Below are 21,039 nucleotides of genomic sequence, written 5' to 3' on the forward strand. Positions count from 1 at the left end.
GCTTAAAACAAGATGACTAAGTAAGGAAGGTTAAATGTTTAAATATGTGAAAGACTATTATAGAAAGAGTAGGAGAAGAATTGACTTTGTTAATGAAAACCTGTTAATCGTAAGGAAAAATGAGGATCATAATCAGTAATAATACATCACATTACTTTGGCCTTGGAAATGAATTTGTCTCAATACTCTTTGACAAAGTTTTTTGAGTTTTAATACTTCAGCAATTTGCATTTGAAGGGTTTAGCATATTCTTAATTTCCAGAACAGCCAAAGTATTGAACAGAAGGTTCGAAACACTGAAGAAAAAAGGGGGAATGCAGCAGCATATATATGAGTGGAGGAAAGGTATGCAGGGACAAAGTGAGTGGAAACTGCATCTCTTTATAGAAAGAATTATTTCTGCCATTGTTTTATCAATTCTATAGAAATGTCTCTTGAATTGATTAGGACTGCCTTGTTCTGTTGCATTCCAAAATTTTATAACTATAACTGGGGGGAAAAAAGTTCTTGAATACATTCTTCATCTCATAGATTGTCACTTGGAAGACTACTGCAGGAAGGTATGTAGCATAATAAGATTTTGTATGTGTAGTGGTAGTGTGCTTTTAATTGCTAATATGTTTTGTTGAAACTTATTTATATAGTGACATGTCTTCAGTTTTACACAGTTTAAATCGTGCACAGCTTTCAGTTAAGAAGCAGCATAAATTTACAATCAGTCATTTTATTGTTTATAGACAGAGGTTATAACAATGAACATAATCACTACATGGAGAGATTAATTAGATTACAGGATGTTAAATCAATATTCTTTGCATACATGTTCTTGTGTGAGACCTTGCATCACAAGAGGGAAGAAAAACTACAGTAAAGAGAAAGATCCTAATGTAAGACAGCTGAATAAAATGTGGGCTAGGGCTTTCTTAATTCTAAATTTAGGGCAGATTTAGAGATACATAATTTGCTTTGGGGAATTCAAACACTTTTCTTGAGATGCTGCCTTGTGCTGTCCATTTTTGCATCATACTAACCCTTTATTACAGCAAGGGTTTTACGCTATTGCAGTCATCCAGTCTGTAGCACAGAGAAATTCTAATGCTAGATGCCAATAGTCTTGATTTTAACAGTTTAGAAAGAGAATCCCTGAGAACAAAGAAATCCCAATAATCCTGTAATCCCTGAAAATCAACCAGTGTCAAAGGGTTAAAGACTAAGGATTCTTGTATTTTTAATTAATTTTCAAGAGGGACCAACTTTTATACCAAATGAAAGAGAAACTTCTAGATGATGAAGTGCAGGTTGCTAGGTCAAGCACTGCAGAAAATGATTTTGCAGCAGTGATATCCATCTCATTGAATTAAAGTTATTAATCCTGGCAATATTTTTAGAGAAAATGAATGGATAAAGCTACATTTCAGGTTCTCTAGCTGGATGTTTGGTGTAGAACAGTTTCCCATAGGTTAAATTTTACAGCGAGGATGCCTGATCAAAGTCAAGGAAAATATTTCAGTTGCTTTTGATGATGTTCAAGCCACCATGCCTAGATCCTTTTCTAGGATGATATAAGGAAATACTAAGTGGGGGCCTGTACAAAAAAAAATATGTTTTTAAATTTGCTTGTGGGGAATGAGGAAGGCCATTATGCACAAATTGGTAGAACTGCAATACTCCTAAATGTTTCAGCTAAATCATATATGTTTATAGAACGAAAAGGGTTTGAGGAGAGAAGTGGACTACAGCCTGAAAGCCACTGCACTGTCCTTTTTCAGTAGCTAAATCTTCTCTTCCATAGAACTGGTTCCTTCAAGTGGTTAAGCAATATGATAAGAATATGTAATAAAACTTGGGATTGAAAAATTCAGTTGGCAGAAAATGCATTAGTGAGCAGCTCTTCTAGTAGTTTGGCACTGAATCTGAAATACCTTTTCTCTTCTTTCTTTTTTCCCTGTACATATCAGGCTCATTTACATATTTACATAGGACTTTGATATTTAAGACACTGATCAATATCCAATTTTTTTCACCCGTGCTTTTAAGCATTAGAGAAAATATTGGGGGAGTCCTATCTGTAAAGGAACCAAGGACTGATGCTTACTACAGTGCCTTCATCTTTTGGAATAAATCTAGAACAGCACTTCCACAGTCTGGAGTTGCTGCCCTCAGGGAACAATGTTTTCTACCTTAGAGATTTATGTTAAATATAAATTCCACTGAAACTCACCAGTAAGACTATGTGTGTTGAAACAAAAGCAAACCATGCTATCCGTGATTTCAGCTTTTGGGCGTACCTCTATATGTCTATTTAAGAGGATAATGCAAAGGAGATTGGTTTGAATCAAACACAAAAATTTAAATATAAGGAGAATGGAAATTACATTCTGTGAAAAGAAAACATTTGAAACTAGCGTTTAACTCTACAATAAGCAAATAGACCAAATTATGATATCATGTTACTGATTTTTCTTGCTGCTATTGTCACTTTTCTATTTCTCAGTCTCAACTCACATTTCCAGTAGCGGTTCCTCTCTGACTTTTCTTACTGCTAATGAATGGAGATAGGAAACAGGTATGGAAACATCCATGTTTCAGAAGTAGAGTGTATCAGAAAGAAACATACCGGGTACATCTTGACACAGGAGAGGAATGTGCTTGACAGATGTACGTCACACCAACTTGAACACATAATGGGGTCTGGATTTTTTTAATGCTATTTTAAAACAACATCAAGAGAATTCATTTGAAGGAATCTTACATCTAACGTAAAAAAATTTTCTTTGTTTTTCACTAGTAGCTATCATTGCCATTGAAACATAACAGGGCAAGACCTAGGCCTGTATCTCTACACTATTAGGGATATTACTTTAGTCATGTGTGTTTATAAGGTCAGTTCACTGTCTGAGTGCCTCTAAGAACTTTAATTGTCCAGTAGTCTGATTTCTGCTTAATTTGAAGACAAGAGGAGGAATATTAATCATTAGGTGATGGGGAAAGGAGAAAAGATTTTTAAATCAGCAAACCTTTAAATTAGCCATCTTTTATGGGATGGAAAGAAATACAGCCTGAATTGAGGAAAACCTTAAAAGTGTCTCAGAGCCAATGGACTATTTATTTCTTTGTATCATAGATTTCAACCACTTTATTTTAAAAACCTTATGGTTAGACTGTGACTTGAGACACTATGACTATGATTACTAGCTTTCATATGACACTTTAAATTTGCTATATAGAGCAGTTGGTGGAAATGCTCTCTCACATAAAAGCCTTTGATCCTGTGATGGATGTTCTATGAATTGGGTGGGGGGGTGGGGGGGGGGCTGAAAGGGACAGAATGAAAGTGCTGGGGAACTGGGGAAATAAATAATGAAGCCAGATAATATTATGATGGCACAGCAGGAGCGGTATGTTCCATCCTGTTTTGTGATTTAGTTACAGGAAGGTGCTCCTTGCATGGCACTCAGTTATTGAAATAATATTATCTGTGCATGATTTGTCAGGTGGGGTTTATTAACATGCTGCAAAAGAACTTGCTTTCTACACTAGTCTGTGATGTTTCTGAGAGATTTTAACATGTTTAAATGCAAATCAGTAATGCAGTATTTCTATTTAGATGGGTTTTGCATCCTCAACTATGCTCTTTAGGCTTTAATCCTGTGCTTTGATCTGCAGCACTGCAAGGGTCCACTGAAGAACAATAGCCTTCTTAATTTATGTACGCTATTTTATATTTTCATAGCTGTTCTGCTTAACTTCTACCATTGTCTTTGCTTCATTGCTTTACTGTGTTGTGAAGATGTAAAAAATTGTTAGTGCTTTAGTAACTTTCTAGTAACTATAAAAACTTTTAACATGCAGCTCTAGTTAAACTTTAGATTTCATTCTGATTGCAAATGAAGTGATTAGTTCCTTTATTTGTATATCAGCAAGCTGAGATACCATCCTGAAAATTATAAGAAATAAATCAAAAAGAACAGGAGGTACCTGCAGGCCTGCTAGACACCTTTATGCATAACCCCCATAATGTCATTTCCTGACTAGTGACAGAATGGGCTTCCCGAAGAATATGAGCAGTGTAACACGAGCAGACTGCCAGCATCCAGCCAAGGCAGTCAGGGATCTGCCCCCACAGTTTGTTCCCATACAGTCTTGCTACCAGAAGATGTATCCAAGTGATGCAGAATAGTTTGAAAAGCTTTCCAAATATTTACACAAGGCTCAATAATGCCGTTCACATTGAGGAAAAGTAATAGTACAGGGAATATAACTTCTTCCTTTTGCATAACTGAGATTTGAGCAGGCTATAGTGTGTTACTTTGTTAGCAATGTGCAATCTCTTTTGGTTTTACTGTTTGACTTTTTTTTTATTTATTTTTTAATCACAGTTACAGTGTAACTAGCTAGTATCTAGGCTCCGTTGAATTTAGGGCTCCAAATGGGGTGAAACTTCTGTTCAAAGATGGCTCCAAGATGTCATTGATAAGAAGGCTACAAATAAATGTGGTACTAGCTGGGGTACTCTTTCTAAAAGGGCAAAATCTTTTCTGTTTGGCCAAAAGAAGCTAGAAGCCTGCTCTACTCTTTCAAGTAGAGCTGCCAACACGGCTCGACAAGTTAACTGATTAGGATTAACAGAAACTTTCCTGCACGATTGCGGGCGGGCTCCGCGGGCGTTTTACCCGGCTTCAGCCGCTGATTTCAGAGCCGAAGGCCCTTTGCTTTCCCCTCGGGGCTGGGATCCGCCGCAGGCTCCACCGTCGCGGAGCGCGGGCTTGGGGCGGGACCGCCTCTGCCCCTCCGGGGTGCGCAGGGCAGCCGCGGGGTGGCCGCGATCCGCTTCCCCGGGCGCCAGCGGCAGGCGGCGCCGCGGCGGCAGCAGGAGCAGCGGGAGGAGGAGGAGGAGGAGGAAGGCCGCCGCCGGCCGCCCTCGCCGCGCAGAGGCGCAGGCAGAGGGCGCTTTCGCCATGCGCGGCCCCCGCCGCCGCGCAGCCCCAGGCTCCGCGCACCTCCCGGCCGCGCTGCCGCTGACAGGCGTCCGGAGCGACCTCCGCGGCGGGCGGAGCGGCGCGGAACGGCGCGGGAGAGCGCAGGGAGCTCCCCGGGTGCGACCGGCCGCTCGGTCCCGCTCTGCCGCTCGCTCTCGCGCTCTCGCTCCTTCCCTTCCCTTCCCTCCTCCTCTCTGCGCTTTCCACCTCCCCGGCTCCTGAGCGAGCGCGGCCTCGGATGTCCGGTTTCCTGGGGGGTTTTTTACCTGGCAAACTCCGGATAACTTCGGTGAGAATTTGCAAAGCGGCTGGGAAAGTTGGCAACTCCCCTGCAGGCGTCTAGGAGCTGCTGCTGCTACCGCATCTTCTGCATCCCACGGATTTTACTGCCTTGGATATTGCGAGGGGAGGGAGGGGGGAGAGGACGGCTAAAGAAGGGGGGGAGAGGAAGAGAAGGAGCCTCGTAATTTCGCCTGCGTTCCTCCAACTGCCCCGGGGCCCCGCTCCGCTCCCGCCCTGCCATCTTTGCACGATGCACTTGCTGGAGGTGCTCTCCCTGGGTTGCTGCCTTGCTGCCGGCGCCGTGCTCCTGGGACCCCGGCAGCCGGCCGCCGCCGCCGCCTACGAGTCCGGGCAGGGGTACTACGAGGAGGAGCCCGACGTGGGGGAGGCCAAGGTAAGCCCGTGCCCCCGCGGGAGATGCCGGCTCGCTCCTCTGGGCATGCATGCGGCTCCGAGTCCGTCTGAACGGACCGCTCAGAAGTCCCCCCGAGATAAATATTTGGGAGAAGCCTTTGTAAGCGGAGGGGGGGGGGGGGGGGGTGGTCTTTTAAAGTGGGAGAAGGATTTGTTTAAGGAGGGGGGAAGAAAATCGTCTGGGATTTCAGGGTTGCTGGAAGAGAGGTCGCACGGGGAGCAGCTGTTTACAAAGAAACGCAAAACACCTGATGGGCAGAGGCGGCCCAAGGGCTCTGCTCCCGCCCTGGTGCCGGGGCTGCCCGCTGGGGAGCGGCCCTGGTCCCAGTGCCGGCCCCGCTGTTTGCCGCCGAGCTGGGTCAGGGCAGCGACCCGTGCTGGGCTGGCAGCCGGGGCGCTCCCCGGGGCCGGGCCGCGGGGGTACCAGGGGCTGCCCCGTCGGGGGCGAAGCTACGGGGTCCTGTGGCGGGCAGGGCCGGGAGCACTGAAGTGAGGCTGAGAAACACCCCGAGGAGCAGCTCCGCGCGGGAACGAAGCGGCGAGGGAGGCTTGGGGGGACAATGACAAAACCCGAGACTTTCTATTTGTTGGAAAGTCTCTTGGAGTTACTGACACTTTGGATGAGCCGCTGCTGCGTGACAGGGTTGATGGGAGATGTAAGGTGACACTCGAGCCCGAAAAGTTTCATTCTGCCCAGGCGCATGGTGAAGGTTGGGCTGAAATTCTCAGATTGCAGTCACAAATAGTTACAATTCTGAGTTAATTTGTGCTTGCATAGGAAGTTTCGTAATGTAGAATTCAAGTACCTTTGGTACTTGTGGTTTTGCAGTTCCTGGTATGCTGATGCATAGTATGTGGTTGTATAAGCATGTGGCATTACTAGGAATATCTTTGATGTCTGAGCTTGTAACAACTCTTGCCCTCATCTCATTGTTTTGAAGATTTCTGACATACTTACTGAAAGCAATCATGACCCAGCTCATTCATTATTCATTTCGGTATGGAGCAGGGAGGGAAGCATGTGGATTAAAAATTAAGTTGATATTCTGATTTTTTTTTTTCCTATGCTGTTTGTTTTACTGAATAGAAGTTTGGGAGATTTTACTGTAGCTACATGGGAAGTCAAGTTTTGATAGTGTATGCTAACTATACTTATTTCAGGCATTCAAACTGTTGTAGACCATACATTGTTCACAAAAGTCATGCTTTTCAAATAATATTCTGCATGGAAAAGTTTACTGAGTATACCGTAGTCTCTCTTAAGATATTTTAATTACAGCTGAATGCTTACATTGCAGTGTTCTGAATGCTAATATGCTATCAGTGATCATATTGCTTAAATGTTTATAAAGCATTTGTCAAACTTAAGTATTTAAAAATCAGAACACAAAACCAATTCAGCTGGTCACTCTTATCACTTAAACTATATATAAAAAAACCCACAGAACTTAGTGAAGGGTAAAAATACCTCAACTCTTTCTAGCCCATGACTGTAAGTCAGTTATTTACTGGGTAAAACGGGCGTTTGAGTTGTAAAGCCTTGGAATAGCTTATGCTGAAAAGGTAGAAAAATTCCAAACTGGAGCATGTTTTTTACAGTTAGAAGAACAGCTGATAGTGAAGATATCTTCTTAAGTGATGTTGTATGTTCCCATGCATGTGTTGTGGACAGTCACTTGGTTTCTTGAGGAAGCCTCAAAGTTTTTGGGAGCTGCCACTGTAGTGCATTGTGCAGAAGTGCAAGTGCTCCCTGGAGAAAGGAGAACTGTCAACAAACCAAAGGAAGAAAAGTCAAGACACCGGGAAGTGAATGGGATAGCATGTGTTAAGCATGTTAACAGAAAAATGTTTTTGTGCCTGACTACTGGTGAGTAGGAGAGAGAGATAGAGAATGACTCTGGAACCAAACAGACTTAGTCATGTTGGAAGTCTTTAGCTGCGAGTTTGTTGCTTTTGCTGGAACTGTTTAAGTGAGCAAGTACTGTGCATATTTGTTCCTGTGATGAAAGAATGTTGAGGTGAATGTCTGAAGTAGTTATGAAAGGATTAAATAAGTAAACTGCAAGTAATTGTTTGAAGGAAAATATGATTATATTGTCAGTAAAAAGTAATCTGCTTGAACTTTCTTCATGTCAGTGAAAAATGTGTGATCACTTGAGTTTGTGCTCATAGATGTTATGCTTCCGCTGGTTTTACTTTCCATCCACATGCCATACTGCTGCATATTAAACTGATGTCTAAGTGCAGGTCATACAGACTTTTGGGTGAACTCTTTACACAATATATTTATTTCTCTTAACTATTTTAAGAACTTCAGCTTTAGAAACATTTAAAAAAGTGTGGATGGAGTTGAGGGTCCTCCAACATAGGAGGAAAAGCTGGGCAGAAAATTAGGGTATTGTGTTTTCATGCAGGTGAGTGCTATGCATTTATCTTGTCCTAGAGATTTGCAGCAGCCTGGGAGCGTTGCAGATATAAATAGCAGTAGTTCTTCATACACAGCTCTTGCAAGGGCATGTTCTGCAGCAAGTGGGCACTGATAAACTTGTGCAACACTGCCTCTCCCCCCCCCCCTTTTTTTTTTTAGCCTAAGGGTAAAGTTCACTATTTAACAAGTTTACGGGGCCCAGATTAATACTTTTCAGCTGAACCGTCTGCTCAGTGGGATGGGAATGAATTCTGCCCGTAAATCACTTCTTTCGGGTTTCCTGCAGTACAGGGGGGGTGCCCCGAGGAGGCGACCCCCTTCGAAGCCGCACCCCGCCTCTCCGCGGCAGGCAGGAGGCTGGGCGGCCGCCGGCTCCCTCTCTCCCTCCCTCTCTCCCTCCCTCTCTCCCTCCCTCTCTCCCTCCCTCTCTCCCTCCCTCTCTCCCTCCCTCTCTCCCTCCCTCTCTCCCTCCCTCTCTCCCTCCCTCTCTCCCTCCCTCTCTCCCTCCCTCTCTCCCTCCCTGCCGCCGAAGACAACCTGGTATTTCGGTTCTGCTTGAGGTGAGCCCGGGGGAATGGGCCCTCCTGCCCCTGGAGTGCCCGCGGTTTGGCAGGGCCCCGCTGCCCGACAGGGGTGCTCGGAGCAGCTGCAGCAAGGACAGGGTGAGTAGTTTCGTGACACCAGCAACTTGAAACTTTAGCTCCTTGTACTGTCTGAGAATATTTTAATAACCCTTATAATGCGTTTAGGCTCTGGCTCTTGTTCTTTAGGTAGCTTTGAATTGGGAATGTGCAGTGAGTATACACTGCCTACCTGGGAGGGCAAAGTATTTAAAATAAATAAAAATAATTCTTTACTGTTTGTTTGCTGAAAGTTTCGAAATGAACTGGAGGGACCACACAGGCATTCTGGGCATGAATAACTTCTTAGGTTATTGAAATGAAAGTGTGACGGTAGCATGTACCTAGACTGCGTTAATGGTAATAGGGTAACAATAGTGGGAGTAGGTTATGATGGTAACAATAATGGTAACAGTGCTATGGTGACAATAACTGGTAAGAAGCCGCACAGCTGAGAGGGTTTGCCATAGCTGCACCTTCATTTTTGTTGCATAGTCAAACATTTAGGATTATGTGAATATGCAAAAGGCAGTACTGGTCACTTGTCCCACGTAGTTCTAAGAGGTTTAAGACTCTTCTTTCTCATTTATGCAAGGATTCTTAGTTTTGTATAGGATGGGAATAACAAATGAAAATGTTTTTGCCTGTTCTGAAGTGCATCCCTGAAAGTGGCATTGGGACCTCTTTACACAGACAGCAGTAAAGCACAGAACAGTCTTTGTGCTGTGATTCTGTGATTTGCTTTTTCAATTAAATTAGGTATGCTTAGTTGAGCTCCATTTATCTTGGATGCTACCTCAGCTGAGAGATACCTTTGTATTATTATTACTTAAGAATTATTTTAAATCAGACCTAATTGTAAAATGCTGCTAGTTGATGGCTAATGGAATTTAAATACTGTTAGTGTGGGAGTGTGAGTAAAAGCAGTGTGTCAATTCCTGGGGTTCTGTCCTGTCACCGTATCCTGATGGTGTAATCTCAAACCCATTAGTTTTATAGCCGGTTTATGTTTATGAAGTGTACCTTACTCTACCTTGTGATGTTACATGCACTGGTGAGAGATGAGGCCAGGTTATCTGCTCTGAAAACAAGCATAAACCTTACTCCTGGTATTCAAGCAGTGCTAAACTGAGTGGGTAGGGAGAATGTTATTTTTTCTGCTGTTGCTGCTTTGTTTGCTGCAACTTTCCTTTTCACATGTGTGTAGCTGCTCTTTTTTCAGACATGCACACAGAGAAAGATGCTGTCTTTTTGTAGATGCACAATTTGTATCAGATACAATGGGATGAACATAAGTAATGTAATAGAACCTATAATGAAAACTAAGCAATGCTTCTGCAAACATAATTACTGAACCTTGGCATAGCCTTTTGTGTGAATGGAGTACAATACTAAGCTCTAAGAGCTCACGTCACTTTCTAGTTCTCAGTGTAGGCATGTGCATTCCTGGGTATCTTGTATAAGCACACTTGTGTGCCTGTGAAGGATTTCACGGCATTGCTGCTGACAAATAACTGCACTTCTGAAGGTTCTAAAGCTTTGGGGAACACTCTTAGCTAAGTGCAGTGTTTTCAGGTCTACAGAAACATCCAATCAAAAATATTATTTTTACGCTCACTTAGGTTCAGTGTATGTTTAAACTTGTCCATGTTCTTCAAGGGGGTGTGTCCAGTTATTTTAGTAAAAACAAACCAAGACTTGTTCTTTCAGGCTGTTGTAGCTGAGGGTGATGGTATTAATCGTCTTCCATTGATACCCTTCATCCAGGATAGGAAGTCTGTCTAGAACCTCACGTTCAGCTGCTACTTTTTTGAATGTGGTCAGTGATTCATTAAAATAGAATGCTGGAACAAAGGAAATCCAACTGAAGTCAGACTGGTATCCTATCAAGTTTAATATCCTTGTTTAATGTACAAAATGTGCTACAGCTGTTTGTAGAATGAACTATAAGAAATTCCAGAAATTATTTGAAAGATGTAAGCTCTTTCAAAGTCTAAGCTGCTTCTTAAAGAGTTTTGTTTGGTAAGGTATTAGATTTTGTTTAGTGAGTAGGATATGTATGATTGTTTTCATTATCTGTTATAAACATTCGATATCTTTTTTTCCCCCCCTAATTCCACCTTGCTTCTAACCTGAGTGATATGTAATACCAAGAATAGCAAGTTCCCCTCCATCTTTATGTGTATCCGCTTCAAAGGCACTAATGGCTGCATAAATTGCAACAGAATTTTAATTTAAAACATTGATAGCTTAAGGCGCCCATGGGGGATTGTTTGTTGAATTCCTATTGTATATGAATTTGTCAACTTGGTTTTTTTGTTTTGTGTTTATCTGTCACCAGAAGTTTTTCTGATGACTTAATATTTATGTGTTACTGTATTTTTTTCCCCTGTTACATTTCAGACTTTAGTTAGGAAATAGCTAAACTCCAAGTCATTTATTCTTCTACTCTTCCATTGTAATAATTGTAAAACAATCCCTCTAGCTTTGCAGTAATTTGTTTTTTCTTTTGACATTTCCTGACTTGTCTAAGATGGCTATAACTGCTTACAAATAGTTAGAGACTGCAATTGCCAGTGGAGTGAATGAGTATTTTGGTAAGATGCTCCTATTTTGCAAAGAGGAGTGGTGTTCTTTGGGGGAAGAGGAGAAAACGCAGGAAAAACACCTTCTGATAATTGAAGGAAAAAAACCAGTAGCAGTTGGTATATTTTGGCTAGATTGTAGTCTTTCCTGAGTATGGGTGAATGTTATCTTCCTAGATGTAGTTACTAAGGCAATACATCTTCTGCAGGAAATTTTTGGGATCCTGATTATGGTTAACTTCAATGAAAAGTGATTGCTTGGGGAAGTTAATGACATTAATTATCTGATACTGCCATCACCTTGAACCCTGTAGTACTCCATACTGGCTTCACCTACTTGGTTACAATTTTCAAATAGCCCGACCTCAAGGATGCAGCTCAAAAACTGCTGAAGGTGTTCTGCATCCTGTTCCTTATTGAATAGAGCAAAACTTATTATCCTGGACAAGGGAAAATACTGGAAAAGAATTGGGCAATTCTTGGAAGACACCAGAAGGCTGCTGGAGAGCAGGGGACATGGGTGTTTCTCTCTGGTGTCACAGGTGTGGCATCCCCTGTGTTACTCCTACCTGCTTGTGGCAGCATTGTGAAATAAGTCATTTTAGGAATCTGATATCATCTAGAGCAAAATCCTTTACACCATTAAAGGCTTTAATTCTTTGACTTTCCTTATTTAAGAATTGTGTTCTGTTAAGAGAGAAGATAGGAATTCAGTGGAAGGGATTGCTTCTGAGAACAGACATAGCATTTGGTTATTTCTTAATTTTTTCCCCAAAGGAGATCTGTAGGAACCCCCCAACCCCCGCACATGGATGTGTGAAAATTTCTGGGATGTGTAAAGATTGTCAGAAACAACAGATACCCTGCTATCCCACTGTATTTAGCATTGGTGCAGCCTCACCTTGAGTACTGTGTGGAGTTCTGGGCCCCACAATTCAACAAGGATGTTCAGGTCCTTGAATGTGTCCAGAGGAGAGCAACAAAGCTGGTGAAAGGGCTGGAAGGCATGTCCTGTGAGGAGTGGCTGAGGACTTCGGGTTTGTATAGTTTGGAGCAAAAAAGGCTGAGGGGCAACCCCATTGCTCTCTACAGCTTCCTGAGGAGGGGAAATGGAGAGGGAGGTGCTGAGCTCTTCTCCCTGGTATCCAGGGGTAGGATGCGTGGGAATGGTTTAGAGCTGCTTCAGGGAATGTTTAGACTGGACATTAGGAAGCATTTCTTTACTGAGAGGGTGGTCAAACACTGGAACAGGCTTCCTAGAGAGGAGGTCGATGCCCCAAGCCTGTCAGTGTTGAGGCATTTGGGTAATGCCCTTAAGAACATGTTTTAAGTTATGGTCAGCCCTGAAGTCGTCAGACAGTTGGACTAAATGATCGCTGTAGGTAGGTCCCTTTCAACTGAAATATTCTGTTCTATTCTATTAGAGATCGTTCAGAAGAAGCAAAAATACTGTAACTGTCCTTCAGCTTCCTTTGACTGCAGAATTCAGCAGACCAAATGTATTTGTGGTAGACTGTTCCAGCTGCCCAGAATGTACTTGCTGTATCAGTCACAATATTTAGAGCCAAGAGAAAAACTGGCCAAGTGAAGCTTCACACGTTAGCTGCTGTCTACTTACTCATGTTTGTGTAGACAATGAGACATTTGTGGTTGGTCGTTTCATGGGTGTTTTTGTTTCAAATTGGCCAAGAGAGATACAGCTGGTAAGTAACCTCTGCAGTCTGCTCAAGGAACAGTATCATTAGAGAGACAAAGAGCAGCAATTTTAGAGGTTGAGGTATTTATTACTTCCAGGTGAAATGTTAATTTTAGCAGGGCTCTATTATAATTATTATTCAAGTAAGAGCTGTTCACCCCTTTCCAAATAGGTGGCTAATGCTCATTACCCTGCAAGTATGGGTTTCATATACACAATCATGTGAAGAAAAGCTGGTAGGTGCTGTTTGAGGTGAGCTGTGCAGATGGTGGGATCTGCATTCCTTCTCTGTCACCTGGATTCCCGATCTTATGAGATTCTTGCAGAGGCAGCAGTGAGAGGGCAGTGTGTATGAGCTCCATTCTCTGGGCTCCTCGTGACCCAGAACAAGACCAAAGGGACACTACTGTGAACCTGTTCCCTTGTTCGTGGAGCTCATAAGTACCAAGACCGGATTCTGTGGACTCGGATTCTCACTTACCTGCACTTGAAAGTGCTCAAACACAGTTGAGCTCCAGGAACTGTCCATGTAGGTGATCTCACTTTATGATATATGCATATAAAAGAAACTTAACATGGGGAAAGAAAAAAATTCTGAAGAGTTTAAAACATGAGGAAAGCCTGAGAAGTGAAGAAAAATGTAAGGCAAAACTTGCTTGAACAGCTTTGGTATTGTTTGTTCCTTAAGAAAAATAGGGAGGGCATTTCTTGCCACAAGTGTTGGAAGTAATTTTGAGATTTTTTTTTTTTAATATCTATTTTCTTTGTAAACGTTGCCTTTGGAGCTCTGAGAATTCACCACAATCTTGACTCATCATTCTTTTTGACTAACAACTGTGAAGTATTGCAAACTATGTGACAGCTTTGTGGCTGCTGTGAATTGGAGACTAGGAGGATACCATGAAAGTAGATTTTACTGGAAATCAAAGAAAGTTTTTGTATTTTGTACCCCTAAAAGGATTGTTCTTTATTTGGTGTACTGCTGAGGGTAAAATCTCTGCTTATTTGCACCCCCACTATTACTTAGAGAAGTATTTCTTCCTACTATTTCTTCTTAGAAATAATGCAGAAAAGGAAACTTATGTAACTTCAATAATTCGGGTAATATATATATTTGTAACTGGCCATGGATACACTTGACAGAAACATAATTTGCCTGTAAATGTAGTAGTACCAAGAATCACAGAATTGTCTAGGTTGGAAAAGACCCTGAAGATCATCCAGTCCAACCATCAACGCAACATTAACAGTTCTCAACTACACCATATCCCCCAGTGCTATGTCGACCCTACTCTTAAACACCTCCAGGGATGGGGACTCCACCACCTCCCTGGGCAGCCCATTCCAACACCTAACAACCCGTTCTGTAAAGAAATGCTTCCTGATATCAAGTCTAAACCTCCCCTGGCGCAACTTTACGCCATTACCTCTTGTTCTATCGCATGTTACTTGGTTAAAGAGACCCATCCCCAGCTCTCTGCAACCTCCTTTCAGGTAGTTGTAGAGGGCCATGAGGTCTCCCCTCAGCCTCCTCTTCTCCAGACTAAACAACCCCAGTTCCCTCAGCCGCTCCTCATACAACATGTGCTCCAGACCCTTCACCAGCTTCGTTGCCCTTCTCTGGACACGCTCGAGTAATTCAATGTCCTTTTTGTAGTGAGGGGCCCAAAACTGAACACAGTCATCGAGGTGCGGCCTCACCAGTGCCGAGTACAGGGGTAAGATCACAAGACTGGATTGTTTTTATAGAATCGTTACTTATGGTTAGATTAACCATAAGTGTAATTAGCTGTCTAAGGAAATTAAGAAATAAACTTGTGAGGTAGCGCCTTATTGACGTTTGTCCCTTGCCTAGGGACAGATGTTTTCAAATTAAAACGAAGCCTCAACTTCCTCTTCACCCCACCCGGTCCCCAGCAAATCTTGCGTAACTGGCAGAGTGCTGCTGTGGTACAAACATGACCATTTACTTTGTTTCATTTTATTCATTTACATCAAGGTACTCATGTTAAGATTTCATTATCTCATTGCTTTAAGGATTTTAAAAAAATTTATTTCCTTGATATCATTAATATTGAAATATTCTGTGATTTGGAGAAAGCAAGACAATCTTGTTAATAATCAGCAGTCTTGCACTGTGGAATCACAGGAGATTCAGTAAACATGGAGAAGTGTTTTTTCCAGGAAGGAAGATAGCGATGGACAGTTATTTTGTCTTTCCAGTTGGGTGTGTTTCTGACTGGCTAGAGAAGAGCAAAATGTGGGTTCATTTAAAAATACCAAGAACTCTGTTGTGCAGGCCACAGGACACAGCTTTCAGGAGAATATTAACAGCTGCTAAATATCCCACTGACATGACTGAATGTAGAGGGTATTGGGCTGTCTCTTTTGTAAAATTTCGTGGAGGTTTCATCTAAACTGCCAGGCAACAGGATCCAAGAGGGTAGGCTCAAAATCGCATTCTCCGAGGGTCGTCTTGCTCACTTGATAGAGTGTTGGTGATGCTGAGTTTGTGCCTTCTGCCTTGTGTTCCCAGGAGCACCCTGAGACATGAGGATTTACTTTTTTGAACACACAGTTTGGAAAGGTCTGGGCTCTTCTTGTGGCTCAGCAGAGCACAGCAGGTGGGCAGCTTCTGGATGCCTCAGTGCAGTTTCTTTTTCCTGCCAGGAATGCCACGTTAATAGTACTGGGCACATGAGATTGTCCAGGCCCCTCCTAGGAGGGGATTTTCCATGTCTGTGCTGAGGCAGGTGGGTTTGGTGAACAGTTTGGACTCGGACTGAGATCAGGCCGCCTTAGAGTGGTAAATTGGTTGATAAAGGGTTGTCTCTACAGTTACAGTTCCCTCCAAGATGGTGGTGCTCAACTCAGAGCAAAAGCAGTCTGTACAACTAAAAGGTGTGGAAAGTAATGCATGAAAAAATGCTTTTATTTTTCTTACCCAAGAAAAGCTGCCTATTTCTCTCTTATCAGCTGCGAAGATGATGAGGATCTTTAGGATTAATGAGAACCCTGCTTCTTTTTTTCTCCAGGTGTCTGGGCCAGCAGGTAATCAAATCACTAAAAACAAATGAAAGGAGTAAAAAGCTGTAGAGGAGTTCTGAGAACTTTCCTTTCCAAAATATCTGTGGAAAGGCTGATAACGCAGTAAATGCACACTGAACCATGATCTTGGAGCAGAAAGTAGGGGAAGGAGCAGTGAAGGATTTTCAGAGGGCAGGACCATGCTTCAAAGGAAGGAAGAATTAGGCTGTTCTATTGCATCAGGTAGAACTAAAGAATTAGGCAAACTTGAAACTGAACAGTCATTACTAATCTGGATTAATAGCATAAAAAGGTTCTTTGTAGTAATGAAACTCTTCGGATATCTTAGCAAATGGTTTCAGAAAATTAATGAAATTTTCAAATCCTCATCTCTTCTGACAGGCAGATGATTTATATTTTTCCCTTAAGCCTGTAATTTGCTGCTTTACTACATGATCAGTTGGCTTATGGTATTTTATTTTGAGTATTGAAGTCACGTAAGAGTAGAGCAATGGCTGTACCTGGTCAGATAAAATGCCTGGTTAGCCACGTATGCCACTTTTAACAGTATCCAGCATGGGCAAGCTTGTTGGACAGCCGCTGCTGCACAGCCACTAAACATGCACAGTGTGCCCCACTGATGTGGTAGAGGACAATTTAGTGATGTTGGAAACCTCATGCACAGCACATGATGAGGAGCAATCTGTCGCACCTTCCCCCTCACACTTCCTTGTCCTCAGTTCTTTCCAGGAGAAGGCCGCCCTTTGGTCACAGGCATGTCTCTTCCTGCAAGATGTTGGGGCCAAGACTCAGCAGGCACTGTCAAGTTTCTCTTTTTATCCTCTCACTTGTGAGCTGCCCTGCTTAATTCCCCTGTGGGGGGCTTGTTGTGCAGCATCCAGCTGATTTCCCCCAATCATCTCATGTAAAGAGCTTAGGAGATTCGTACTCTGCTTGCTTTGTTTTTTCACCTTTGTGTCCCACAGACTATGTTCAGGAGAAGCCCTGAAACCCTTGTGTGTGACCGTGTACCTGCTTCTCATTCCTTGGCCAGCTGGGGACTTCAGTTGGAAAGCCAAACAGCTGGCATCGGATGTTCACAATGTCCCCAGGCTCATCATGTTTTTTGAGGCAAATGGGCAACCATGGCAACATCCACCTGGCTACAGCCACTCTTGTGGCTCTTCCAGTACCTCTTAGGTTTTTTGGCTGCACTACTTCTTTTCTTTCTATTTATGCCTTTACCACCCAAGGCCCTGACAAATTACAGGACCTACTTGACAACCTCCTTCTGAGCAAAGAAATGGAAAGTGTCACTACATGCTTGCAGACTGCTGGCAGTAGGACAGCTTGTGGACTTCCTTGCCATAAATGATGAGGTGTGGATGGGGTGTTCTTTTGCTTTCTTTTAATAGCTTTCAGTTGACTTTTCTCCTATGTGTTATCCAGGTGCTTATTGAGCCCACAGAAGCTTTTGACATGAACACCTTTCTATATCAAGAAGTTTGGCTTTGAGTGAATGTTCTGTTTAATATATGTAATAGTAAATTTAAAAAAACAATCAAGCCCTAAAACCAAAAGAACCATTCCTTTTGCTTGTCTTGAGCCTGACACCTGTTATTTATGTATGAAACTTCCCCAGTTCTTGTCCTGGACAAGGCAGGGAACAATTCTATCCATGTTGCTTGTGATTTATTTAGTCCCCCTCTCCATTGTTCTTTTTCAGGCTAAAGATCCTTCACTTGTGTAGCCTGCTTTTTGTAATGAAGCTGTTCCTTACCTTTGATCATCCAACTTCATACCTTTGTTAATTCTCTTTAAGACTGCAGAACAAGGAGAGGGGAGAGCCAGGAGTGCACACAGAAATCTGGATGTGGGACACCACATATGTGTGTAGGGACACAATGAAGTTTTGTTCTCTTTCCTAATAATTCCACTTAATATTTGTTTTAAAAGTGTGTCTTGATTGGAGAGTATTTTGTAACATGTCAGATGTGAGTATGGTTAAAACATCTCTTTTAAAGAACTACCCATATTTATCCTGAAGAACTGGATGGGGGAAGGCATTTCATAGTTATTACTACTTCCTCAAAACCCACATAAAAGCTGTTCTTCGGGGCCTGTTTCAAGATGATATATGATTTAACCTATGTGTTCATTATGCTCTGAATGTGCTTTTCTGCCTGCCACATGTGCACGGTGAGAGATTTAATGGGACTAGCTGTCTTCTGAGTTACAAACCATGAGCTGTATATTTAATGTCTTTAGTGATTTTTTTTTAAGAAATGAGATGTACTTTCAAAGTAATCTGTTAAATATGCCAGCAATCTTGCAAAGGTTGTTTATACCTGTTAACAATAAAATGTTAAGATGTCAGCTTGGCTTATGTGCACTAACTAGGTGCGTATGACTAAGCAAATTTGTCAGGACCTACTCAGACTTGCAAATTTTTAAATACACGTCAAACCTAGCCTAAAGCGTAAGAATATAGGAAATACTCCACTGGGACAGACTAATGGTCTTCCGAGACAAGTGTTTGGCCTCTCTCAGGCTCAGCAGCACACACTGTTCTGTTTGAGAACATCCAGGTTTACTGCAGTTAACTCCCCTCATACCCTTCCTAACATCCACAGTTGTTGGACTGAGGATATTGGAAGACATGCCTCTGTCTCTTCCCTTCAGTATCTGTTTATGGACATCTTGTCCATAGATTTGTCTAGTTTTATACTGAAGATGCCATGAGCGGTTAATAGACCCTGGACTACTTTATACCAGGATGCTGCCATCTTGGGTGCAGTGGAGTTTCTTTGATTTTGGTGATATCTGCAATATCTGTAAAGACTATAGTTAATCTACTTCTCCTTTCATCGAATCTTGTGTGTTACCCAGGCACAAAAGTTATTTTCAGCACTTAGAAAATAAAATTTGCTGTTTATTTTGGGATCTGGGATATATGTCCTGAAATTGTCAAAGACCAAACTAAAGAAGAAACATATGTCATTTAATTCTTTCACACTGTATTTCAATCTAATACAAATGTGTTTTTTATATTTTGGCCAGTCACAGGGACTGGGTCCAGTGTCAGATTTCCTCCACCCCCTTCATGAAAAGGCTGATTTTATTTTCACCTTTAGACCTTTATTACATGCATGGTGTCTCTTCAGTTGCTGTCTGCTTGTGGTTTTGCCACCTTTGGGCAGTATTTTCCCTGTAGGTCAGAATCAAAATCTGTAGCTCTTTTGAGATGCTTATGGTGACTGGAGACCTTATGGATTTGTCTGTAGGAAATTCCATCTTCCAAATGCCACTTGGAGAATACAAGTGCAGTGCTGAGTATAGGGGTAAAACAGGAGATCCTGGTTGATAACCTACTCTATAGAAAAGTATGGGAAGATTTGCAGGAATATTTAGAGGAAGGTGGTGGAGCTGGATCCTAAACAGTTGGGTCATGAATTTCGCTGAATTCCCTCTCTTCCAGGAGGGGGGAGAAAATAAGGCAATTAAGGAAAGCTCTTCAGTTAAGGATTATATAATGTGAGCTTTAGCAGACATCTGGTGCTACCCCCTTAGAAACTTCTGTCATCTCCTGAAGAAAATTAAGTCATCTAGGGTATGGATTTTTTTTTTTTCCCCCTCCTTGCATTCATTGTTCCTCTTTCTTTGTGGTGTTGGGACATCTTTCCTCTGCCTTGCTAGAGAAGTACTATGTGCTTCTCTGAAGAATTCATGCATCTTGCTAAGGGTCCCACTGAAGCATTCATGTTTAAATCCTTATTATTATCTTAGAGATATTATCTAACAAGTGATATATTAAATAAAATTTAAGTTCTTCTGGATAATCATCAGTTTTTTTCTTCTAAATATTTGTTCCATGTTTGTGTTAACCTATTGAATTTTGCTGTTATTCTGCATTCTTTATTACAACTGTAAAAACTGTATTTAGCTTTGATTTTATTCTCTTCCATAAATAACATGCATCTCAAAATCCCTGTTATGTTCATTGTCATACAGCCCCTAACTTACACACTGTTTAACACATGCTCTTTCAAATTACATTTTTATCATCACTGTATATTTTTTAGCCTTTCAACTGCCTAATGAGGAAACTATTAAAAAGAAAGCTTATTCAGAGCCAAAGCGGGGTGTGTTCATTAGCTAACTAGTTTCATTAGAATGGGAATTTCCCTTTGACTTTAAGAGTTAGTGCAGTGTTGAGGAATTTAAAGTAAATGCAAAGTCTTACTAAGATGTGGAATTAATTGCTTATTTTATAAAACTTGCACTGATAGCTGAGTAGCAATCTTGAAAGAAAAACTGAATTAATAAACATTCATTTTGGTAATTGTTAAAGTGGCTGAACTTCAGGCAGAACTACTCTTATTCTCTGCTTACCAATTATTTTCCCATGTCCTTTCATAAAATCAGAATTATTTTACAACCAGTATCCTAATACTCTGAAATGGAAATGCTTTAGCTGGACCAATATTGGCTTCAAAGTCTAGGAAACTGAAACAAAACAAACAAACAATAAGCCCCCACAACCTTTCTGGCTCTGCTCAGTGATGATCACAAGAGTGTGAGAAATTTCTACCACCCTCTTTATTTAATTCCAAACTGTCAGAGCTGTACCTGGGAAGGACAAATTGTTTTTTCCTTTTTTGTGTTACTGAAAGTGCAGTATTTTTACTTATGAGTTGTCTGCAATAAATTAATTTTCTAGTGTAATCATGCTGCTGTAAGCAACACTAATGTGAAGCTGTAATTGGTCATACCTTTCTGGGTCCAGCCATAGCAGTTGAAGAATGTAGTGTATATGAGTACAAGCTACTGCATTGCATCTGGGCTATGGTAAATAAGGCTGTACTTGCAGCATAAATTTGACAGAACAGGTGCTTCAGCCAGAAGCCTGTCCCTGTTCCCCTAGTTCTTACTCCTTTCTCTACTGGTGTTAGAAAAGCTGGTATGGGCGAGGTAAGACAAGGGTACTTCTTTGCATAGCAGCACAGAT

The 21,039-nt window shown here is 41.9% G+C and overlaps 1 protein-coding gene across 2 annotated transcripts in view; it reads left to right on the plus strand.

Annotated features, from left to right (window-relative positions):
- The first annotated feature begins 5,051 nt into the window (after positions 1-5,051).
- The window catches only part of VEGFC (vascular endothelial growth factor C), an 88,781-nt gene continuing 72,793 nt past the window's right edge, over positions 5,052-21,039 (plus strand). The window contains exon 1 of one of the 2 annotated variants that reach the window (XM_074866421.1): positions 5,052-5,655. In XM_074866421.1, coding sequence (XP_074722522.1) covers positions 5,512-5,655 — 144 coding nt within the window. In that variant the 5' untranslated portion in view covers positions 5,052-5,511. Of the gene's footprint in view, positions 5,656-7,527; positions 7,543-21,039 lie in introns of those variants that run through there. The other variant, XM_074866423.1, reaches the window with a different exon arrangement.

Source organism: Strix uralensis, chromosome 4, assembly GCF_047716275.1.
Source record: "Strix uralensis isolate ZFMK-TIS-50842 chromosome 4, bStrUra1, whole genome shotgun sequence".
In the NCBI taxonomy this organism is placed as follows: Eukaryota; Metazoa; Chordata; class Aves; order Strigiformes; family Strigidae; genus Strix; species Strix uralensis.